Source organism: Cupressus sempervirens, unplaced genomic scaffold (assembly GCF_028749045.1).
Source record: "Cupressus sempervirens isolate cs-2001-9-10 unplaced genomic scaffold, ASM2874904v1 CseChr00s100002_03, whole genome shotgun sequence".
Taxonomy (NCBI): Eukaryota; Viridiplantae; Streptophyta; class Pinopsida; order Cupressales; family Cupressaceae; genus Cupressus; species Cupressus sempervirens.
The window spans coordinates 9,027,135-9,051,764 of NW_028322207.1; the positions used below are offsets into that span (position 1 = coordinate 9,027,135).

Below are 24,630 nucleotides of genomic sequence, written 5' to 3' on the forward strand. Positions count from 1 at the left end.
CTAGCAATAACAAGGCCATCAAAAGTATCCTGCTCAGACACATGAAAATGGGCTTCCATGGGAGCAGAGGATGACCCCTGGGCACATGAGGAACCGCTGGGGAAGTGGTGTGTGAGACCATTAGCACAGCATGAACAACCGTCAGCAGGCAGGAAGAGGCAGCGAATGGAATCGACATGATTATATGTTTGAGATCACTCAAATCTATTGTCAATTATTTTTTAATAGATCCTATAAAAATTCAAAAAGGGTTGATGGGTCCTTAGCAACTGGTGAAGTTGAAAGGTTCTTAAAAGAGTCCACCAGGGCTCAAGTCTCACTGAGTTTGGGGCACCAACATTGAATAGGATGATGCTGGGATCGTGCCTTGGGCAAATTTGGCGGAATGGACAGCCCTTAGTCCTTGGCTCTTAGCCGAAGAGGTTCAGCCGTAAGGCTTCATGCTCCCATATCAGGTAGCTACAAAAATTCTGTGGACCCCCATCAAAAAAAAACATAAATGAGCGCCTTCCCCTTGTCTAGATGAAATGCTCCCACTTTGATCTGCTTTCACTCCACTTGCATCAAAGTTGAATTGAAAACGTTACTTTGTGGTTGTTCCACACAAATCATCTTATTCAGTTCACAATATAGCATAAAAACATCTGATTGATTACAAGGATAAATAAAATGAAAAATTCACAATACAGCTGCAGGCAGGCAGGCAGTAAAACAGAGTACATTTGTCATTTTACATCTCTTTTAAGAATCGATTCTTCATTTATTAAGTTTCTTGAGTTCCTCTAATGGATATGCATACTCACCAAAGTAAAGACGTGATAAAATACACTGTTTTTAAGCTTGCAAGCATACACAGCACTCAGCAAAATGGCAGTGCAGCCCATTGCATTTTTCTATACTGCTACCCCATGAGACTGATTAAACCAGAATTTGGACCATTCTGAATTAAATATGAACAATAAGAGTACAACAACAAAAACAGGGCAACTGAACACTAAAAGTTCACACCTGACTAATCATCAAGTGCCAAATATTTCACCACTAGTAGATATTTCTTGTAAGTGCTTGAAAACAATTTTTGTAACTTTTCTGATTTTAAAATATATAATTTACAACTGCCCAAAACACAATCCCATCTTCTCCAAACAAAAGGAGTACACAAATATCAATTTCTTTATGGCATAGAAGTACACAGCTTCCACTGCCTTCTAACACCAAGTTCAAAATACACAACCAAAATAGTTATTTTGGAGAATGATGGAGAGTCAAATCCTGTGAGAGAAACTTGCTAAGATCCGAAGGGGTTTATATCATTACAAGGAAAGAATTGCAAGATTGAGCTATTGCAGAATTGAAAGATGCAAACAAATGTCATTCAACAGTTACATTACCCTTAACTTCCTCTACATTCCCATACTGCCATGGATTGAACTCGATAGATTTTGGATCTACACCATCATCACTATTAGCACTATCAATAGATGCACGATGGTCAGAATATTTCCCATTATACTCGTACACTTCCAAATCACCCCAGGGTGTGGTTGTAACTTCACCTGTTTGAGTGAACCATCTTGGAGTGAACTGTTCAGATTTGGCCTCTCTGCTTCTTTTTTCAGCCCGTTGCCTTTCCTCTAAACTGCAGGAAATACAAGATTAAGTTTGAAAACATCCATGGAAAATGACAGTTCAAAAATAATCTTTATAAAGACTTTTCTATGATAGTTTCCTAAGATCAGAATAAATTTTCAATATCTTAAGAACATATTTGATTACTTGCTCTTTTCTGCACCAGCCTTTGTCAGGTCTCCCATTTCTAATGCATAACGGTCAGGTCGAAGACGAGAGTCTGATCCAAGAAGCTTCTTTGGTGCAGTATCAAAACTGTTAATTTTATGAGCAAAATATGTGTACTGATACTTGTCATTCTTTGGTACATCTGCAACCTTCCAAACCTAAACCAATAGTTTTGGTTCAAATTAGCACAATCGTATACACGAAAGTAGATTTTTAACAGTTTAAAAAACCAGAACCATTAACAATGTAAAGTATTGTGTAAAACAGTAAAAGTACTAAAATTTGCCAAATCCACCTTGAACACATACAGTATCTGGCATCTCATACACATAACCTCAAATAACAATTTAGCAGTGCAAGATTCTTTCTCTGCTTCTTTGGAGCATTTGCTGATATTTACATGGCCAGAGTGCCTCCTTATTGCTCATATTACCAAAACCCATTGATACCCAAAGAAAATCCAGCAGTATCTAGAGAAATAAGTATAAAGGCCATTCTGATCTATTTAACTACATTCTCTAAATTAACATATTGTGATACTGAACCCATTAAAAGGGTAAAGATGAAAACAATTAGCAAGAAATGCTTCTGCAGTTTGCAGAGAACTGCAGAGAGTTTCTTGAAGCTCAATTTTTATGGTGCTTTTTAAAAATACCAAGGTTTGGCAAGTGCTGATTTGATTATTTGGGATGACAAAAGTACATTTGTTCATGGTGGCTCAATCTTCTTGGTAGCTGCATTAACCATGACGCTGAATGGAAAGCAACAAACTACCACTTTCTTACAAGCTAGCTCACTTGGTGTGAAAAAGCTACTGATGAATGAGGGCCGTGCTTCTGAAAATAAGCAACTAAAGTCGGCTACTCAGTTGAACAGATAGTAAACCTGCAATGTTTATCAAGATCCCCTTACAGCACTTATTGTCCACACCCCAAATCTTGGTCAGTCTAGAGGAACTGCTGGTAATCAAGCCACCATAGCTCTATTTAATAAAAGTATTGCCTTGGCACAAACTTATGAATTTTGACATGCCAACTGTGCCGCATCTAAGTTTTATTTCCAATGATGCTTATAAAGAAGGAATTTGAGATGGAGGTTAAGTTAAGAAAACCATTTCATCGTTTCTCAAGTGTATTTTATATAAATAGTTGGGCATGGGCAATGGTAAATGAAGGATTGCATCTGGAGATTGTTTGGTGTATTATCCTTTTGGCATGGTTGGTTGCAAAATTTGGCAGGTGGTCTAGTTTGAAGCTATACTGGTGATTCCTCTCCTGTGGATTGTTAAGAGATGTGCTGCCAGGTCTTGTTGTCAGCTCAGAGCCTCTCCATAGGACCACCTTCATAGACTATGGACTTGTAACTAAAGACTGTCTAAAATCTTCTAGTGCATACAAATGGCTGCAATTCCATAAGAGCTATTTTAGAGGGCTTGTTTTGGGTGAATCTGGCCCATATGAGTCTAAATTGTCACTACACAACCAATGCAAAAGAAAAGGATATGGCTTCTTTGACTTTTCCTTCTAGAGATATGTAGTGGTAATTTGACTCTGCCAAAAAACGGAGCAAAGGCTGGATGGAGTAAAAGGTCCATCAGCAACTGCTGCATTGGAAGATGTTTGCTTTCCTCTTATGGAGATTGCTACTCTGAACAAAGAGAATTTTAGAAGGCGAATGCTAAAAATACACTGCATCAACTTGTGCAGAGCGTTGGTGAACATTATGGTCACCTACACCATGGCCAGTAAGAAATTTCAAGCATTTTCACAATGCCCTCTTCCAATTCAGTAAAGCTGGTCCATGCAAAAAGCTAGATGAAGATTTTCTATGGAGTAAAGTTACCAGCTTTGGGAGTTTCTTGTCATTTAGTATGGATCAATGGGATTGGCAGGGGATTCAGACATGGCAATCAAAGAGATTGAGGACTGAGATGCAGTTGTCTGGTGGCAGAGTTGGCAGGCGTAGACTATGTGAGTAAATGACCAAGCAGTGGCAGCTTTTAATCTTTTGTTAACTGGCTGAAAATTCTAAAAATATTATCATTTGGCCAAGATTTTATTAGATATTCAATTGAACCATAGATGCATAGTTAATGCCTTTAAGGTTTCCACCACTCATCAACATAGCATATATAACTGATTATCATAGATTTATCAAAGAGGGCCCTTATAGAACTCTCAATACTAAATTGCCAAAAAAGCCAACTATTACACTACTAATATCATAAGTTAAAACTTAATTCATATACCCCTTGGTACAAAGCCCGGCAGTTGATAGTGGTCTTGGTAACTGGGACATTTGTTGTTTGGCAGGATATCAAAAACCTGCCAAGATTTATTTAATTCTGCTTTCAAATGTACTCAAACAATTGCACCTACTTTGTGTACTGTAACTTAACAATTAGCATTTTTCTATACTGCTACACTATGAGACTTATTAAACCAGAATTTGGACCACTCTGAATTAAATATAAACTAAACAGTACAACAACTAAAACAGGGCAACTGAACACTAAAAGTTCACACCTGGCTAATCATCAAGTGGCAAATATTTCACCACTTCTAGATATTTCTCATTAGTGCTTGAAAACGTTTTTTATAAGAACTCTGCTTAAAATTATATCATTTACAAACTGCCCAAAACACAATCCCATCTTCTTCAAACAAAAGCAGAGCACAAATATCAGTTTCTTAATGGCATAGAAGTACACAGCTTCCACTGCCTTCTAACACTAAGTTCAAAATAAACAACCAAATTAGTTATTTTGGAGAAAGATGGTGAGTCAAATCCTCTAAGAGAAAATTGCTAAGATCCTACAGGGGTTTTAATCATTATAAAAAGGATTGCAAGATTGAGCTATTGCACAATTGAAAGAGGCAAACAAATGTCATTCAACAGTTACATTACCCTTAACCTCCTTTACATTCCCATACTGCCATGGGTTGAACTCGATAGATTTTGGATCTACACCATCATCACTATTAGCACTATCAATAGATGCACGATGGTCAGAATATTTCCCATTATACTCGTACACTTCTAAATCACCCCAGGGTGTGGTTGTAACTTCACCTGTTTGAGTGCACCATCTCGGAATGAACTATTCAGATTTGGCCTCTCTGCTTCTTTTTTCAGCCCGTTGCCCTTCCTCTAGCCTGTAGGAAATACAAGTTTTCAAGAAATACTGGCCGAGTTTTCCGCAAACTTATTTTTCAGGCCTTGGCGAGTTTTTAGCTTTGGCAAGTTTTCCAATTATACTACAACTCACGAGTCACAGATGAAAATTCCTTCAAAAACTGGCAAGCCTCAAGTGGAAAGTCATGAATCTGATGCCTGCAATTTCCTGCACGTAAAATAGATCACAGGCTTTGACAAGAAACAATTTTCAGTCATTTGGACCTCTAGAGGTGCAAATCAAAACTGAGAAGTGATTGTAATCTTTGAATATGCAACGTGACGATCAGAATAGAATTGTGTATTCTGTAAACACGTGAAAAGGTGACTATCAATTTACGTAAGACTCTTAAAGCATGTCAATTTATCTAATACTCTTCAAGCATGACTATAAAAGGGAACAGCGTTAATTGGAGAAAATCATGGAATGAACAAGCAGCAATTTTCAAGGCATGTCCACCTTTTCTAAGAAATAAATCATATCCAAAAATTCAGCAAATAGAATCAGTTACAGCCATCACTCAAGAAGAGAACATCCCGATCAGGCATGCAGACCTCTGATCGTTCAATAACTTTTATAACAGCATCTAACAATCTCAATAATTGCTCTTGCTGTATGCATATTGTCTGTGCTTTATTTGTCAACATTTGTCCCTTATATTATATATAATATAATAATGTATAATTGGATATAGATTGCATATGTCTGTTAATGAATCTGAGCAAACCCCCATCATGTAGGGAAGGAAGGATGTATAAGGAAGAGGGGAAAGCGTGAGATTGCCATCTAAGTAGGCCAGCCCAAGTGGATGTTTGTTGCTTGCCAGTGGAGCCAAGAGGGCAAAGATCCATCCTTGGGCTTTAGAAAGGACAATCAAGAAACCCCCCTATTACAATCTCCCCTCCAACTCTAGCATGATGGGTTATTGACCTTAGTGGGGCGTGGATAGAGAAAGCAAGTACAAGCATCCCACTAGGTAGATCACCCCAAGTGGATGTCCACGTTGCTTGTCAATGGAGCCAAGAGGGTACAATGTTCGCTCTTGGGCTTAGTGCAGGATGATTTTGAGTGGACCTATCATGTTTCTTCCTGCAATCCCTAATTTGTTTGAATAGTAGGGAAGGATAAAAAATATTGCATAGATATAAAAAAATTGATTATTACATATCAATATCTAGCCCTAATAATTGAAAAAGTGGGTGTGAATGCACAAATGTGTCTCCATGGTTATGGTTGCTGGGACCATATCAAGCTCATATAGTTTAAAGGAAATTTTTTACATGGTAAAATCATGAATTCTAGGGCAAATTCTGGGGTAAGTTCAAATGGAGGCTTTATAACTAGAAATGTACATGAATAAAGTATGCAATTGCTACTGCGGCTATATGAAGAATGTAACCATCCTTGCATCTAGCCACTTTTTATTTAAATATTTCAACTATTCTTCTTCATTGTGAAATCCAGCAAGTAATAGCTGTTTAGAAAAGTGCAAAACAGGTCATCTTGCAGTTATAATAACTATACTAGGGTCACACAAGGACGTGTCCCCCACATTGGGCCCCTAGACACGCAATACAGGGGTGGGGAGTCCCCACCATTGCACCACCAAGATACTATGATGGCACAACATCTTCAAAACAAACATAGGGATGCCTATACATCTTTTGATGGTCTTTGGGACGTCTACATGTACCTTTTTATTGGACGACCATTAAAGTGAATTTTAAAAATGCATCTTTTTAAATTTTGGTCAAACACCTCAATTTTGGGATAAGCTTGAAAAATGAAAAATCCAAAGGCCACACAAGAGGGGAAATGTGCAAAGCTGCTATGGGATACCGCAAAAGACATAGATCCTTGACCTCACTGGGGGCTACCTCTACATCCTTGCTTTCCAATTTTAAAAACAAAAGAAGAAATTGATAGGCCAATAGCCTTGAATCAAGTTGATGTTTTTATACCCACTTTGTTGAGTTACACTGGTGAGGAGTGATTAGAGGCATCCCTCATTACACTTTTGACATTTTGTACTTATTTTGATACCATGCTACTCACTGGGGGATAAGCTTGAAAAATGAAAAATCCAAAGGCCACACAAGAGGGGAAATGTGCAAGCTGCTATGGGATACCACAAGGGACATTGATCCTTGACCTCACTGGGGGCCGCCTCCAAATCCTTGCTTTACAATTTTAAAAACAAAAGAAGAGATTGATAGGTGAATCGCCATGAATCAAGTTGATGTTTTTATATCCACTTTGCTGAGTTACACTGATGAGGAGTGATTAGAGGCATCCTTCATTACACTTTTCACATTTTGTACTTATTTTGATACCATGTTACTCATTGTAATCATCTTTATGGTATTTTTGATAGAATAGAAATCTTGCATTTGCCAATATGATAATTTTCTTTAGTATTTTAAATTCCAATTAGAAATATTATATTCAAAGTCACATTGTTCATTGTTCAAGTATTGGACATTTGCTATTTTACTATTGTACTACTATATATCTTTTCATGACTGGTATTTCAAGTACAATAAGTATAGTATATGCAGCAGAAACCTCAACCACCACTCCCCCTGCCACCGCCAATGTCCCCAAGTTTAAGCCCTTTGGCCCCATCCCCCTGTCCACTAAACCTGGTGTAACACTGAATTATATACATACAACTCCCCTAACAAACGTCTGTCCATTGTCTTTACTACTAATAAAAGCCTGTTCATTGTCTTTCATCCTATTTTCTGCATCTGTCCTCATCCCATTTTGCGTGCATGTTCTTCCTCTTCTTCACCCCTATGTCTATATTAAGTTCCCAGAGTCTCTGACTTTGAAGGCATACTTAACCTTGTAAGTGCCAGTTGTTAGAAGTTTCACAATTCCTTGTCCAAGCATGTTTTCCCATCTAAAGTCCAACCTTTCCTTGGTCCCCATCATCTATGACTTTCAAACTTCTCCATTCTGTAATATCTCTCATACTTTCCCCACTTTTCCTTTGTATTTATTAAACTTTCAAACCTATCTTTAGGAGCGCCTGTTGTTCAATCCACAACACAATGTCATATCCCATCAATCCCAATAGTTCTACATTTTTGTTTTTGTTTTCTCCCCAATGCATTAGCACATATACTGTCATTAATTAATGATTTTGGCACCACATGTTTAAAAAATGGGACTTTCCCTGCCTGTAGTCATGGTTCAAATTGGAGTTGCGGATTTGCATTGGGGTTTGTGACAGATATAAAGCAACGAATGTGTTAAATCAAGGGTCATCATCTACACTTCACCAAAATCCTTTCAAAATCCATTTTGAAAGGTTGTGTTTTGAGTGTTCTTTCAAAATCCATTTTGAACAGTTATGTTTGAGTGTGGAAAACTTAGGAACAAAAACACGTGATTTCAAAGGGTAATCTAATCGAGTTAGTATTTGAGCTTCACTGGACACAAGCTCCAGTCACATTGCATTGATTCAATTTGCCATTATTGTTCTCATGAATTGTGGTTGTATTTAAGAATACTGCAAAACCATTTAAAAGAAGTACAGCCATTACTTTAATCAGAAAAAGCTTGGAAATTGGCTACTTGTGCCATATTGTGATGGCTGCTGCTACCAAGGTTCAAACCCCCTTGGGCTTTTGTAATTGCAGGCTTTGTGCCCTCGCTAATCCAATGTACTTGAAAGTTTGACCCTTCATATACTGTTGGTATTCATTTTGGTTTTCCAAAGTTTATCAGAAATCTATATGCATATAAGGCTTTAATTCCGCTTCTTCTACATACTCTGTCCCATCCTTGGGTTTTGCGGATCAGAGTAAGACTTGAGAATTCCACTCTTACGAACCACAATTGCCTCAGTGAATCCATGGCTTTCCATGCTGTCTCATATCATGTTCAGCTGTTGCCTCTACAAAACAAATGATGATTTCAATGTGGATGTGTGGACTTCACAAAATTCTTCATGATTTTGTCAATATTCATATGGGAAGACATCGGTCCTTATAATAATCTTCAAATTTATCCCAATATGTTTAGAAGTCACTATTTCTTCTGTCTATATATTCACACAGGCTTAATGTCTTTACTTGACTTTGAATACTTCTCAGAAGTTTGTTGTTTTCACCAATTAAGCATTATGTACATGCTACTGTAACACTTGTTTTATTCTATTCATCGATACTGGCTATCTTTATTTGAGCACTGACCTTCAATTTTACCAGGCATCTTCTCATTCATTGCCGTCACTCGGAACATGACTTAAAGATTGTGCTTTCCCCAATGACACACAATATTGTTGTCTCTGTTGCTTTCACTTACTTGGGCACACTTGTCAATATTTTGATACAACCATCCTTGGGCAATTAAGCAACCTGCTCTTCTATTTTATGAGTTTGTGTTCATTGTATCTGGTAAGGGCTTCCAGCATCAAAAATGTTGTGATTGTTAGATTATCAATGATAATGACCGAGCCTGAAATCATCCTTATCAAGTACCCAATGTAAGCTATTATATTTGTATGCCTCTGGAATCAACGATGACAAATTATTTTGTTTTCACATGCTGCAACTGTGCATGCTCACCAATTACTTTGCCATTATCAAAGTGAACACATACCACAGTTGCATATCTTACTTGATCGGAAAGCAGCAATGAGATGAAAGAATCCCATAAGAAAAGGTGAGATATAACACCACAATAGCAATGATAAATAAGCAGACGACAATTTATCATCCAGTTCACACTTGTGTTGTATGACTCAAGAACAAAAGTCTGCTTCTTTAGGTAATTCTAGTGCCTTGCAAAATGCCTACTTAGTTGAAAGGAGGAATGCCAACCATGGTTTAGAACGGGGGGAAACCATATAAACTTATAATATTAGCAATCTGGTTTGGTAATTAAAAGAAGACACATGGTTAAAAGGAAGCACTTGTTAAGTAGACAAAATTGGTGGTGACAAAGCTTGGAGTCATGAAGAACTTAATGCTTTTCTATATTCTCCTAATCATGATTTTTAGTATATTGTTTGAATATAAGTAGTGGGTAAGATCTAAAGATTCTCCCTTTGGCCTGGTTTTTTGGGACTCTAAATTTTGCCAAAAATTTTAGAGTTCCATCAGGGCCTTTACATGAAAAATGCATTCCAAGTGTTACAAAATTGTGAATCACCACTTCCAGTCAATCACAACGTACGGCATGTAGCTTTATCTTAAGACATTTCAAGACATGTGGTCTTTCCATCGAGAAATTATTAAAAGCTAACAAGTTGCCAAATAATTACCAGAAATCACCCAGTCAACACATCCCAACATGCACTCTTGCTTCCTCTTGGGGCCTCCAAAGACTGATGGGTATGACAGTACATTAATTTACTAGCAGATTTGACTCAGACAAACTATGAAAACAAAAATATAGCTAATAATTCTTGCAACTATTTTATATGACTACACAAAGAGTGGAGACATAAACAACCTACCATCACCAATCCTAAAACAGACTACCCAATAACTAACCACCAGGGAGAAGACTGAACCTGTTCCACCATAATCTAAAAGGGTGCAGCAACAAAATTGATGAATGATAAGCTCTCGAGTTCAATGTCCACTTTCTTTTAGGGGCTCCTAATTTTCATGACAAAAGGTGTGTTGGTGTTAATTAATAGATCTTGAAGTTAGCATTGTGAAAGGAAAGATGACTACCACTTCAGTAATAAGCATATAGCATGAGTGGCATACACCACCCTGTGCAAAGGGAGCTTTAGAGCTCAAAGTCAAAACCAAGGTATGCTACATTCACAAGGCCATGAAAATTCTTTAGAGTAGAAATTGCATCAATAATCACACGAAAAACTATCAAAAGGATGCATTAATCTATCAGTTATTAGTTTTAAAGCTTCTCCTTAATTAAAATTCCATCCAATAATACACAAGTGACAGCAATATCAACTAATAAAAGAAAAATTGAGAGAGAGAAAAGGAGAGAGCCAACAGTAAATATGATAAACAAAAGCTTTACAGATCTTCTAAAAAAAGCACAAAGAAAAAACATGCAATAATAAAAAATTCAAGACTGCTAGCCTCAGTTTATTGTTTCAACATGATGTGAAAGGTCATCCTTTACTGTTCTACTTGTAGATACCTCTTTTAAAATTGTACCAGGTAGAGGCTCGCCTTCAGTATCACAAGGTTGATAACTCATTGACTTTGACCACTTTCCTGTCATCAATATCTTAGGCTCTTCCTTGGAATCATATACATACCCATCTACTTCATAACGGCCGGCTCTGCAAAGGGCAAAAAACAAAACAAATTTTGTCAAACTTGCAGCAAAGAGATTGAGAGCACATGAAAAATACTTGAGAAACAGAAAACTATGTCACGCTTGTAAATATGTTATAACACACACAATCTTGAAATAATTAATTTTAAACAAAATGACTACTTTCTGAAGTCAACATACCAATATCATATAATGAGGAAAGTGGCAAGTTTTGCAAAATGATTAAGCCCAACTTTGTCTATCAAAAACCTATGTGCAATCAGCATTTCTGAAAAAGCACATCCAGTCTTACCAGGATAAGTCTACCCATCTCTGTATGATGAGATTCCCACTTATTTTTCTTCCTTATAACTATATCAACTAAAAGGGGATGTTTAAAGTAAATTAAGTTAGGCACAATGGCATTACTTGCCATGGACAGAAATTGTGTCTTCAAAGAAATATAAGAAGTTCATTCATGCATCTGTCCATATACAGCAGCAAGTTTGCTTGCCCAGATTCTCTATATCATTAAGTGATACAAACAATGTAAATGAGCCAGCACAATATGTTAATTTAACAACAAAAACTGTACATGATGGACAGAGACTACCATACAGGCATTTCACTTATCCTGCCAATGTCATTTTTGGTAGCCTTAACAAGCTACAAAGTTTAGAGATTAGCCACCGGAAAATATATGATAATTTATATCCATTAAAGTGTACCAGAGATTGGCATGCAATCTTGTGAGACATCAAGTTTGACAGAATTTTAAAAGGGAATTCTGGCCCATCTAGTGTTGAATGTGTGACAAGGGATGAATCCAAAAAAATGAAAGGTAGGCACCCCAACAATGAGGGTGAAGTATGCTGGTTGTATAGGGTCACTTTGTTCTGCGTTGAGGGAGATCTAATGTTGATTACAAATGCAGCCAATAAGCATGCACCAAATTGGAAGGTGGGAAGCATTTTTCACAGCATCTGGTCTCTACTGGATTCATCAATTCCTTTTCTACTCAACATATCCATAGGAAAATAACTAGCACAGCCAATTTCCTGGCAGATTATTGACAACAAGGCATTGGCTTGGGCCTAATCTCGTCACCAATTTAGCCTGTGAAAACATCATTTGTGGCCCCAGGTTTGTGATGATTATTCACAATGATCAGAAATCCATTCTGCATGTTGCTCTCATAGAGCATATTGCAAGAGCACATTGGAGAATGTTTCTTTTGGTAGTGACCCTCAACTCATACATGATACCAATCATTCATGAGCACATTGAAGCACTAGTTGGATGTGATGTCAAGTGTTGGGAGGTGGCACTAAGGAATGCCCTTAATATGAAGAATAGTGCTTTACATCACACTTCCTTAGAAAGGTGGAAGTTTGTCCACAACTTAAAGACGAAAACAAATGTTTGTCGGCTTGCCAAGAAACAGAAATTGATTTTTCAGGTGAAATCTCCAACATATGGCTTAAACAAACGTTCAAAAGAAAAGCAATTGTGATCTTGCATGCCACTGAGATGGTAGTCGGCAAAGGATTTATCTGTTCTACATATCCCTGCAAGGTTAATTTGGATTTGGCCTCCATGTTCATGAGTATTCGTTTGGACATCCAAGAAGATGCTATGGTGATTTACCACTGGCCAAAAGCCTTCATCAAGGAGTTTCTTGGTGAATTGTGCAGAACTCTATGCAAGATTACTCCCTCAGTTGGACTGCTGCATACTAGGGTAAACTTTAATCAACCCCCCTCCAGAAAAATATATAAAAATATTGGCAACTCTTGCATTATTTTGAAAAATAAAATAATGTCTATTATTTAACTGGCAAATCTTACATTATTTAAATATTTTTAGAGCTAAATTTTATTAAAAATTGGTGATTTGAAATATTGTTAAGAACTAAATTCTTAGCCAAAATTCTCTAAAATTAGACAATTGAAGAATATTAGCCGCTAAAAATACCCTACTGCATACACATGGCTCCTATGTTGGCAGCTGGCTCTTCGGTGGGCTCAAAGGTTGCATCCTCAATTCCATTGATGTTCAGGTTGACAAGGAGTAGACAAATGCAACAAAGAAGCATATTCCTCAGATATGTTTCTGGATATACACATGCAGGCAAGATAGTTTTGACTTTTGCATTGGAAGATGACTTGACTCCAGTGTAAACAATTTCTTGGAATGCAGCTCAAGGCAAGTTGACTCTCGGCATATAGTAACAGCTGATAAGATACTTGTCCCATTTCTGTGCATCTCTGGCCTTGGCCTTAAGTTCAGCTTTGCTCTCCACTGCAGGGCTCTGTACTATGTTTCCTCCTTTTAGGCTTAGAAAGAAATAGGATGTTTCACTAAATGTGGGTAGCCAATGCAGAGAATATGATAACGCACTCTTGGCATATAGTAACAGCAGATAAGATACTTGTCCCTTTTTTGTGCATCTCTGCAAGGGTATAAAGCCTTGGCCTTAAGTTCAGCTTTGCTCTCCACTGCAGGGCTTTGAACAATGTTTCCTCCTTTTAGGCTTAGAAAGAAATAGGATCTTTCACTAACTGTGGGTAGCCAATGCAGAGAATATGATAACGCACTCTTGTTTATGGGTTGATGTAAAACGTGCTATTTATATTTTCTGATACTAATATAATGGGAGTGAGTCCCAAGAAAAAAGTTTGAGTATCTAACAAAAACAACATGACAGAAGCTTTAAGCCAAACAAATTACTTTTGCACACCCATTTATGCATTTGCCAACTCTTGCTTGTTTGCACAGATTTGTGTGTTTTTTAGTTGTTTGCACAAGTTTATTAGCATAAAAATATACCATACATGTAACATGAAGTTTCAGAATTTGTATGATTTTGTAATTAATCTCAATGCACCCATTCATATGTATGTTCACTTAAGGTGACTTTATGTGTTGCCTTCCACCGATCCTCTACAATATTAGGATATACATGCAATTAATAAATGCCAACATAAATTGTGAAGATGTAGGAATTTACAAGCCTTGACTCCTTACCCTATGCAGGATCATAAATAAGCAAGGACAATGCTAGACATTAATAATACAAGAGTAAATGAAATAAAAAGATGTCATGAAAATACTTTAGTGTCTAGACACACTATTATGTCTACCAGGTCATAGCGTAGTGCCTCTCGTGTCTGCAATCTGTACCTTGTTATATTTTGATTCGACAGATACTTGTACTCATGTTATTATTTCTGCATTTGGGATGACTTGAGGATCAGATGTTATACCTTGATTTCAGTATCATAGATGCTATACTACTATGTTGTGCAGTTGATCATATTTGCATGTTGATGCCATTTTGAGATGAGTATATGTTTTATGATGATACATGGTTATTCGGTATTTGGATATATCCTTGATTATGTTATGTGATGGATTTAATGGTATGGTTATTTACTTCATTCTTGCTTCTTTATGCTTTATGCAAACGTGAGTGATGTAAATGGATTATTTCAGTATAATTGAATAAATGGTTAAATTAGGTGATTTAATGCATTTATTGCTTTGGCTATGTTATTATATGCAATTGCACTTGATCATGTGTTTAAGTGTGCAAGATTTATATCCCTGGCAGTGTCACATAGAGTTAGTGATTCAGTTGTTCATATTTGCCAATGTCGTCCTAGTATGGTCAATGTATCCTTATTTAATTATTTAAATTAAACCTTCAGGTGATTTGATAAATCAGGACTCATTTGCATTATGTGACTAGACCTGTGGGTGTGTCTGTGCATTTAGAGGTTTGCATTGTCGCGAAAGTGGTTAAAGAAATTTCTGTAATTTTGGGTTTTCCGAGCTTTATTTAATTGATTTTTAATTTCTGACAGCTTTGCCATAGATGAATTCCAATTACTTGGAATAGTTTGTTTTCGTTTGGGTTGATTCAACATCTACCCAGTTTAACAAGTTATTTACCCTAATCGACTATTCACTCGAAAAGTGAATAAGTATTGAAAGAGGAAATTAATTCCTCACTTCTCACTTTTGGAAATTGGGAATTTGAGAGCTTTTTCCAAAATCCTCTTTTGGAGGATTATGTTTATGTTTGTTGTGAGAGATGCGGGCATGGGATCTTCATGAGGTCAGTCTCATTGGATCCGGCTCAAGGAGACCTTGTTGTGTCGTGATTTCTAGCAATTGCTGCAGGTTATTTATTTTATTGTGTTTCTTCATGTTTCAACCCCTTTTGTTGTCAAGTAGGGCTCTCCCGTTTTCATGTTTCAACTTAGTTTCTGGTTATGTTTCTAGTAGTTGTTTGTTAGGAGGTTGAGAACTAGTGTTCCCCTCCGTTTTTGTTTGTTGGTTCTGCCTGGTTGGTCGGGTATGAGAATTTCCCAATTTTCCAGATGAGAGTTTGGGATTTTGCGTTGTTATGTTGGTCGTTTTTGCATACGGTATCCGAACCCGAATTTTATTGGATTTTCGTGGCTTTTGTGCCCAAAGACCAAATGGGTTTTAATTTCAAAGTTTTTGAGTTTTGGGGTTTTTACCTCGATTTGTGTGTCACCCAGTTTTCTCAAGTTTTCTTGGCATGTCATTGCTTGTGGACTTCAATCATCTGTAGGATGTCAGTCAAATCATCATTACACTTTTTTGTTGCATTGGGATGCATGTCACATCCGTCCTCCCGAGTTTGTTTTTGGTTGAGTGTTATTTTTGCATTGTGTTCTCATCTAGTCCTTGTGTTATGATCTTCGTGATGGTGGTGCGCCACGCATGAGCACGTGCACGTGCATTTGTCGGGTGACTTACAAGGCCCAATCTCCCGTTTGTATTTTGGTGGAGTTATGATCATTTCAGGTTGGGTTGGGAATATGCATGCCTACAAGCACTCATTGTTGGATGAGCATGGGTAGGGTAGGGTAGCATATGGAGGGGGCTTCATCTCGCAGCCTGGTGATCATGGCACCATAGGTTGGCAGAGGGAGCTTTAATCAAGTGATAACTAAATAAAATACTGGGTGGTAACAAAACTTAAGATAATAAAATGTGTGAGCACCCGATTAAGTTCAAGGACACAATGCATGAGCCTTCCATTGGGAAGTTGAGTCCATACGATCCAAGCTTGGGCTTTCCGATGCCAAGCAACTCTCCATGATGTCAGCCCCTACATAGTGACCCATTGAGTCTCTGACCAAGACCTATAGTATTTGCATTGTCTCATAATCTTGGTTTCAATCCTTATAGTAATCTAGCGTGAGTGATAGCCATAAATGCTTGCTTGTGTATGTTGTGGTTGGATCATTATCTCCATCAGCACGACAAGAGTGGACCTACAAGTTTCACGAGTTTGGGAGGCATAGCTACCATCACCACTGCTGGGGACCGATGCACAGAGACGGTCTATTGTTCTAATGCAATCATTGCTTGACACTTTGAGTTCCAGATTATGCCTTCTTGTGATTTATGCTTTCATTGGAATGCTTGGATATCATGTTTAGATGACGTTGGTTATTTGATGCATTTCCTTATTATGATGTTTAGCATATGATATAGAAGATGTGATTTGATTAGTTGGAATATCTAATGCTTCACTTTTCGGCATGTTAGATTTCCTTGTTCTTATGATTTAGTATGTTTTAGTAGTGACGTCCTCATAAGAGAGCTCCGATGATCTGGTCAGTAGTTTGGGATGTTACACGTGGGGGATGGCTAGGACCTTTGAGGTCTCATGATGCTATTATAGTTGGGAGGAACCACACGAGTTTTGTTATTCTTGTACATTACGATGTTATTTTTGTACATTGTGATGTTGCTTTCAGTACGTTCTTTTACTGCTATGTTTCAGATGGTTAGATGTAGTTTCCGTCTTGCAATTATTGTGTTCGAGTGTTTGTGCCTCGATTTGTGGATCCGGTACTCCCCAGTGTAGAGGAACTTCATTTCTTAGCTTTTTACCTTAATGTTTTATGGCTTGCTGATTTGAATCCTTGTGCTAGGTTGGACTTTCTCGTGCAAGAGTGCAAAAGTTTGCGTGGTGTGCTGAATTTTCTCACACAGTTCTTATTACTGCCTCGCACGAAACTCCACACAAATTAAGGGTGTTTTGGCTGCTGGGCCAAGCACTTCCTTGCAACATTTGGTGCATTTCCTCACTCGAAAGGTAGATTCTCATGTGGCGTGTTGTACTTCCTCACGCGAGATTTTGTCGATTATTGTCATCACGCGAAAAACAAGGGGCATCTCCACCAGTTTTCGAGGAATGCAATTTGGTATTTTAAGTACCCTTTAGGTTTGCTTAATTTTCCATGCATTGACAGATCTTCAATTCTTTGTTCCATTGTCGTCTTTGGTCTTTGTTTCTCTGTTTAAGTGTGTCAGTTTGGTAGCGGCATTTGGACATTCGTTCATGGCCAAGATTGTGGTTAAGTCTTTCGTTGCGATCTTTTTGATCCTTGTATGTTGAGCGTAGTGTACATCCATACTTGTTTAAAAATATAAATATCTTGGCTTGTATTGAATGCTTGTTCCAATTCTCCAGGCCGGGCATTACACATAGTTAGTAATGTCAACCCAACTCATGCAGACTAGCAAACTTCAAAGTAAAAATTTTCATGAAAGAAAATGGCATGAATGAGACTTGCACAGTGAGTCTTGTCTATCTACTACAACTCATAGATGGACTACTCGCAAAGTACTCTCCAAGTTGCAAAAGTTGGTCGAGTTTTTTGGCCTAGTGAGTTATTACGACTCTTACTGGCGCCAAAAACTCAGGAAGTTTTTGTTAAAAATTTGGTCATAGGTCTATGATAGCAATTAAAGGCAAAAAATGGCCCAAGTTAATTTCATTTCTAATTTCTTCACTTGTATTTTTTGAGGGGGGAAAAAGTCTTCCAAACACTTGCAAACTGATTTCTATCGATTTGAAGCGGATTTGAGGTAGATCTAAATCCATGTTTTTGAAAGGGACGACATCAATGATTTGGAAAGGCGTGCTAAAGAATAGGGGGTCAATTTGATTTCACACTAATGACATTGAGTTGAATGAGTAGTCATTGCTAGTGTTAGGAGAAGCTAGAGGCAGAGCTACATACAGGATGGAGGACAAGCCATAGATTGAGTCAGGCATACTGTGTGAGGAGGCACAATCATGACTAGTGCAAACTTCTAGGACTAGACCCTCTAGTTCTACCTCTCCCTTAAACATTTACTAGAGCTGAGAAGAGAAAGATGTATTTACTTTTAGTTTTACATAAATTATTTACTATTTTGCATTCAGCGATCAACATTCCTCATGAGAATGCGATTTTGTACCCACTTTGTGTTAAAATATATTTAGACTAAGCTTGTTTCTTATGTGCTCTCATTTATTCATAGTTACACCACCCTGGGGGACGGGGGGACGGCGAAACGGGGGGACAAGTTTCCGGGACGGGGGGACAGAGGGGCCTTAATTTGGGGACGGCGGGGGGACGGTGGGGGGACAGCAGCAGGGGACAAGAGGGGTGTATATATCTATGCATATGGTATTTAAAAATGTTAGTTATGAAAATATGTATTGCAATATAGGATGTAAAGATGTAAAAGAGTGAATACTTGAAACATTGCATTGAATTGGAACATCGTACATTAAACATAAATAGTTGAATTTGCAAATAGTGAATAGCAGGATGTCCCCCATCCTCGGTGGAGGTGGTGGAATCTAGTGGCACCGCTGGGGACGGGGAGACGGAGTCCCCAAGTCTCCGGTGCGTTGAAGTCTCCGAGACGTCGGGCAAAAAGGGGGGGGACGCGTCCCCGTGTTACTATGCATTTATTGACTCATTGGATGCATCTTCTCATAACATTTTGCAAAAAAAATGCTTTTCTAATTAAATTTAAGTGATTTTTGAAGTTCCCAAGTTTTTGTCAAGAACTGGTCAAGTTTTCCCCGAATTTATTTTTCAAGCCTTGGCAAGTTTTCCAATTATTATACAACTCACAATTCACAGATGATTTTCCTTCCAAAACTAGCAAACCTCAAGTGGAAAGTTATGAATCTCATGCCTGCACTCTCCTGCACAGAAAATAGATCACGGGCTTTGACAGGAAACAATTTTCACTCATTTGGACCTCTACAGGTACAAATCAAGCTGAGAAGTGATTGGAATCTTTGAATTATGTAACTTGATGATCAGAATGGAATTGTGTATTCTGTAAACACGTTAATTTTTAATTTTGGAGTGTACTCATGTATTCTTTGTCAAGTTTAGCAAAGCCTAAAATCCAAGTCACAATATTGTGCTGCTGAATCTGTACCAAGTCTGAGTATTCAATCTGTGTATGTTTTCAATCTATGTTCTAGGCTATCTTTACCAATTGTAAAGTACACTAGAGAGCAAAGAAATATAACATGCTATGATGACAGGATCGAAGAAAATTCAATCTGTGTATGTTTTCAATCTATGTTCTAGGCTATCTTTACCAATTGTAAAGTACACTAGAGAGCAAAGAAATATAACATGCTATGATGACAGGATCGAAGAAAATTCGGTGCAATCAGACTAAACAACTATTTAGCAATAACTACTACAGGGTTGAAAAGTAAATTTGATTGGTGAAAAGGGGTTGATAGATAATGCAAAAGCCAAGGGATATTAACAGTTATTACATTTGTCATGCTGGCAAGAACAAATCTCAGTAAGTTGTTGGATTTTGTGTTCCCATTATAATCTGGTTTGCTTCAGTTACATATTGGCCATGCCCTATTTGTATTATATATTTACCTATAGCATAATTGAAAGGTATAATGGGTTCATTGATACAAACAAAGTTGAATTTAGTTTAGTAATGCCCTATTTTCATTATATGTTTGCCTTTAATAAATTAAAAGATTCAAAGAAAAATGGTCCCAATGTTACTAAAAATGGTTGCAACTTGGGATTTTCACGATAGCAATCGTATCATTTGGAAAACTGCATTCTGATCTCAACTGGAAGTGATTTTTATCGAACAACAAAATTCAAGTATACTTCTATGGTAATCGTTTACCACCTAAATCAAACATGGATTGACTGGAAGATAAAGGCAGAGACTGGCTGCAAACAGCAAAACCGAGAGAGAGAGAGAGAGAGAGAGAGAGAGAGAGAGAGAGAGAGAGATGAAGTGAAAACAAAAGGCATTCGGCACAATCAAGACAGAGAGAGAGAGAGATGAAGTGAAAACAGAAGGCATTCGGCACAATCAAGACAATAATAGCTTAAGAGATCAACAATTTTTGAGAAATTTCTAGAGGACAACTGAGACTACAGAAAAAGTCAGCCCGTCAATGCTATCTACAATATTTAATTTATTTCTATCATATATACACACCATGTAGCAAATCAGATGTATTCCCTATCTGACATAGAGGGCCCAGCAAAAGATAAGCCAAGAATTTATGATAAAAATTACCAAAAGCATAGACATGGAATTACCCCTTGCATTATCAATATTTAGCATCAAAGAAAGTGATGACAAGGCTTATTGTAGGCTTCGTATATGACTGATCCAGAGATAGAAATTTAATTACATACCCAAACCAACCACATGGTTGAAAATACAGCACAACTTTGTCTCCTGTAGTCTGATTTGTCATTAGCATTTCACCAGGTGAATCAACCCAAGTACGTCCAAAAATCAGATTATGGACTTTTGTTGGAGGTGGCACCAAATCAAGTACCTCACCAGATTTTTTTAACACTACACGTGTTCTGAAAAAATAAACAAGCAGACACAAATTAGCTTTAGTTCCAGTACCAAGAAAAATACCTGATGTCTATAGCAACCAATCAATTGGGACATGATGTCCATAGCAACCAATCAATGATCCAGTATCAGAATCATGGATGCACTATGATCATCTGTCAAGAACATATCCAGAAATCATTATTGCATTTGAAACCAATACAGTATTTAAGACTAAAATACTATATTGCTTCATATGAGACATGATGTTAGCATTGGATATATGCCATAAGTGGCAGATGAGTGAAATTATCCCTGAACGAACCACAACTCTTATCTGCTATGTTAAGCAAAAGAAGCCCTCCATTCAATGTACCTAAAACCTAAGGGAATGCACCATCCTCAATGCAGTTTCTATGGATGCAAACCATCCACACACATGTGAGCATATATTCAAAGAAGCCTCATACGGATGCAAACTATCCTCCCCTGTATAAGCATACAATGGATGCAGTTTCTATGGATACAAATCATTGCCCACATGTGATTCTTTTAGGTGTAGCTTCTATGAATGCCACAATAAATTATGCATTCATATCTCCATTCCACAAGCTAGTGAGATGAAGAAAACAGATATTCAAGAAGTTTACCGTCCAAGTGGGTATACATCCACTGAGTTTCCCAGAAACTTGGTTTTTAGTTTTGAAGTCACAGTATATGTAAAATGCTCATTTTCTGCAAAAGCTGAGCTCATTGGAGGATGATGGCAAACCTGTGACAAAAAAAGAATTTATTTTTTATTAAATAAAAATACACTCCGCACAAAGAAGATGAATGAACAGAATATGCAAGGCTGAGTCACAAAATGGATTGTATTTTAAAGTTTTTATTTCTTAAACTATAGGAATGTTCTCTCCAACAATAGAGGAGCTCCCGGAACAAACAAATTCACTCACCTGCTCTGCAATAAATTTAATTCCTCCATGGTTGACCATTTCATAGGTCTCTCCAAGAATTGGATTGAAAGGCTTCCAAGTTCTCTGGTATGCATAATAGACAGAAATTGCCCATGATGCTGACAAAATAATCAATTTAAACTGTGTTAGGCTAGTGAAGACAAATTTCAAAATGAGATTTTTAAACAGGACAAAATTTAAGAACTATATAAAAAATAAACCAAAAATTTGACTAACTCACATGCATAAACCATCTTAAGATAGGGATCCTCACACTCATCTGCCATATCTAGCAAATAAGAGTACTCCATTAACTGCAATAAAAAGCATTAAATCAAATTAAGATAATCAGCATACATCATCAATTTAAAACTTTACAGCCAGACTTCGGATGCTTTATACCTCAGCCATCTTCTGAAGCATTGTCATGGGCTCAAAAATTACGACTGGGAGGGTAACCATGGATGTGACATCTGATCCAATATATTTTTGCATCATTCTCCAGTAACTATCCCGATCCTGAGAAGAACTAAGTTAAACAGGTTAGTCTCTGAACACAGAATCAATCAAATTATAATATAGCACATTTGATAGGAACTGAATTTGGCCATGAAAATCTTGCAACTGTACAGCACCATACTCCAACTGCAAATACCGAATGCATGGATATAAGGAAGGATAAAATTTCCTGCCTGATAATTGGCATTGTATTCCCCACAGGGAGAGGAGGAAAAAACACTACTCACGCACAAGTCAACTTAAAATGAAACTAAAACTAGCATCTAATTGTCAAGGCATGTAAACGTCTCTTAATACCAGTTGTTATTGCAATAACTGAGAAAAAGGATCTTTGCATCTGAGCACACATGTCGGGATTCACATTAATCATATAACATGAAAGCACAAAGCATGCACAGACCTACCTCTTTCTCCCATCTTCCTTTATGTGCTTCCTCTTCCACATCATCTTGTCCACCTTCGGGATTAACTACTTCCAAGCCCTCGTATCCCATGAGACTGTATCAAGTAGAGCAACATTTAAAACGAGAAGTGAGCTTTATATACATTAGCCATATAATCAAAACTTACCTGAATATTATATTAAACAACTCCACAGTGAGGTGAAGTAATAGCACAAAAATATTTAGAAAGTATTTTATGGAAATAAAACTCCTTTCGAGAAATTTAATTTGCAAGTATTCCAAAAATTATTTATCACATATCATCTTAAATACTAAAAAATTGCCCAAAAAAACAAATTTTGAAATGTGCTCCGCCAATTAAAACAACATTTGGAGATTGTTTATGAAAATTAACAGGTTAGTAATAAAGCATTAACTTTTCTGTCTCAGTTCACTCGATGTCTCTACATGCATCATTTCTAAAGGGTATTGTCGTGCTTTGCCACGAGGACTACGCACGGCAGATACCTTTGCAATGGCAAAAACAATTCTACATACTAGGGGTTGCCGGTGGGCTCCGATTATGATTTCATCTAAAAATACGGACTACGAATAATTTGTGGATTTTGCCAGGCTTGGTTTCCTAGATAGTCGAGGTGAAACTCTCAGACTAATTATGAAATTTCAGCCTAAAACATGAAAATCAACAGGCAATGAGCTGAATCTGCTTGTTTTTTTTTAATACTGTAAAGTACTCTGCCTGTGCAGCCTTTTACCAGTTTCCAATCTGGCGGTAAGTAAACTTTTAAGGACCTAAAACAAAGAGGGATGGTGCAAATTAGACTGTTAAACACGTGAATTTACGGATCAATGTTGAGTGAGGAACATCAAGGATATGGATAAATATAATCGCCTCGGGGAAACAAATTCATGGTCATATTACGGACGTATTTCACGGTCTTAAGAAAAGCACCTGTAAATGCCAAACAATGGAAGAGAGAACAAATTCGGCTATAACGATACCAGTAAATTAAAGAAAAACTCATTCAACACACACTAAATTACTCAACTATCTGCATACAACAAAAATAAGCTACCATTTTGACAGCTAAAGATCCTACTAACAAGCAAAAACGAAAAAACAAGACACAAGTTGACCGTGAAAGCTTCCCAAGGACGCATGCACCTGAGCAAATACGAAAAGATCGAAGCCCTTTTCCAACTAGTGAGAGGGGCGGCATACCTGTTGACCGATTTTTGCATGACGTTGCCGAAGCTGGAAAGGCTAGACGTGAGGGAGGCGAAAAAGCCACCGCCTGTCGCTCCTGCCCCCTTCTTCCCTCCATTGCTGCTCATATTTTCCTCTCCTCTGCAACTACAATTTCTCTTGGTGACTGAGATTTACGAAGCTCAGGGCTACCAAATACCAATGCGTACAACGTAGGGCAAGAATTTGAGGCCAATTTCGAAAGAAAGGCGAGAATTGGGAAGAATCGAAATGGAAGGCAAGAAGAGCCGATCTACGATTGCGCTGGAGAGGAGAGGAGAGGAGAAGGCAGAAAGCAAGCGTGTAATAGAATAGCATACGAAGAAAGAAGAAATAAGAAGAAAAGATCCCCCCGCATGTGACCGCGTTGGCAATCACATCGGCGTGTTTGACCGGAGAAGTCGGCCGGAGGGAATGATGTTCTCTTCTTTTTTTTTTTTAACTTGGCTGCCTGCTTCCTGCTTTTTAAACTCACATGCTCTTTTCCGCCAGGGACTCGTAGCTAACTCCCCCTTCAATACTCACACCACAAATTCAAACTATTTCCCCGGCCTCTCCGCCCCCACGCAATATGTCAAAAACATTACTACCGATCAC

General features: G+C 37.6%; 1 protein-coding gene across 1 annotated transcript; it reads right to left on the minus strand.

The window, feature by feature from the left end:
- Nucleotides 1–1,051: 1,051 nt before the first annotated feature.
- Nucleotides 1,052–24,341, minus strand: LOC149527849 (oxysterol-binding protein-related protein 3B-like). The gene is made up of 10 exons (XM_089812099.1): nucleotides 24,010–24,341; nucleotides 22,788–22,881; nucleotides 22,267–22,383; nucleotides 22,106–22,178; nucleotides 21,865–21,983; nucleotides 21,559–21,680; nucleotides 20,758–20,934; nucleotides 11,105–11,249; nucleotides 1,777–1,955; nucleotides 1,052–1,639 (listed from the first exon to the last, which is right to left on the minus strand). Exons 1-10 carry the CDS (start codon nucleotides 24,120–24,122, stop codon nucleotides 1,372–1,374), a joined length of 1,407 nt encoding a protein of 468 aa, XP_089668225.1. The 5' UTR covers nucleotides 24,123–24,341; the 3' UTR covers nucleotides 1,052–1,371.
- Between the last annotated feature and the right edge of the window lie 289 nt (nucleotides 24,342–24,630).

Excerpts from the sequence above, each read along its gene's own strand:
- LOC149527849 (XM_089812099.1), bottom strand. The coding sequence starts at position 24,122 with ATGAGCAGCAATGGAGGGAAGAAGGGGGCAGGAGCGACAGGCGGTGGC. Across the intron at positions 21,984-22,105 it reads TCTTAAGATGGTTTATGCAT|CATCATGGGCAATTTCTGTC; the intron begins GTGAGTTAGTCA and ends TTATTTTGTCAG. Across the intron at positions 11,250-20,757 it reads CAACCATGTGGTTGGTTTGG|AGCCGGCCGTTATGAAGTAG; the intron begins GTATGTAATTAA and ends TGCCCTTTGCAG.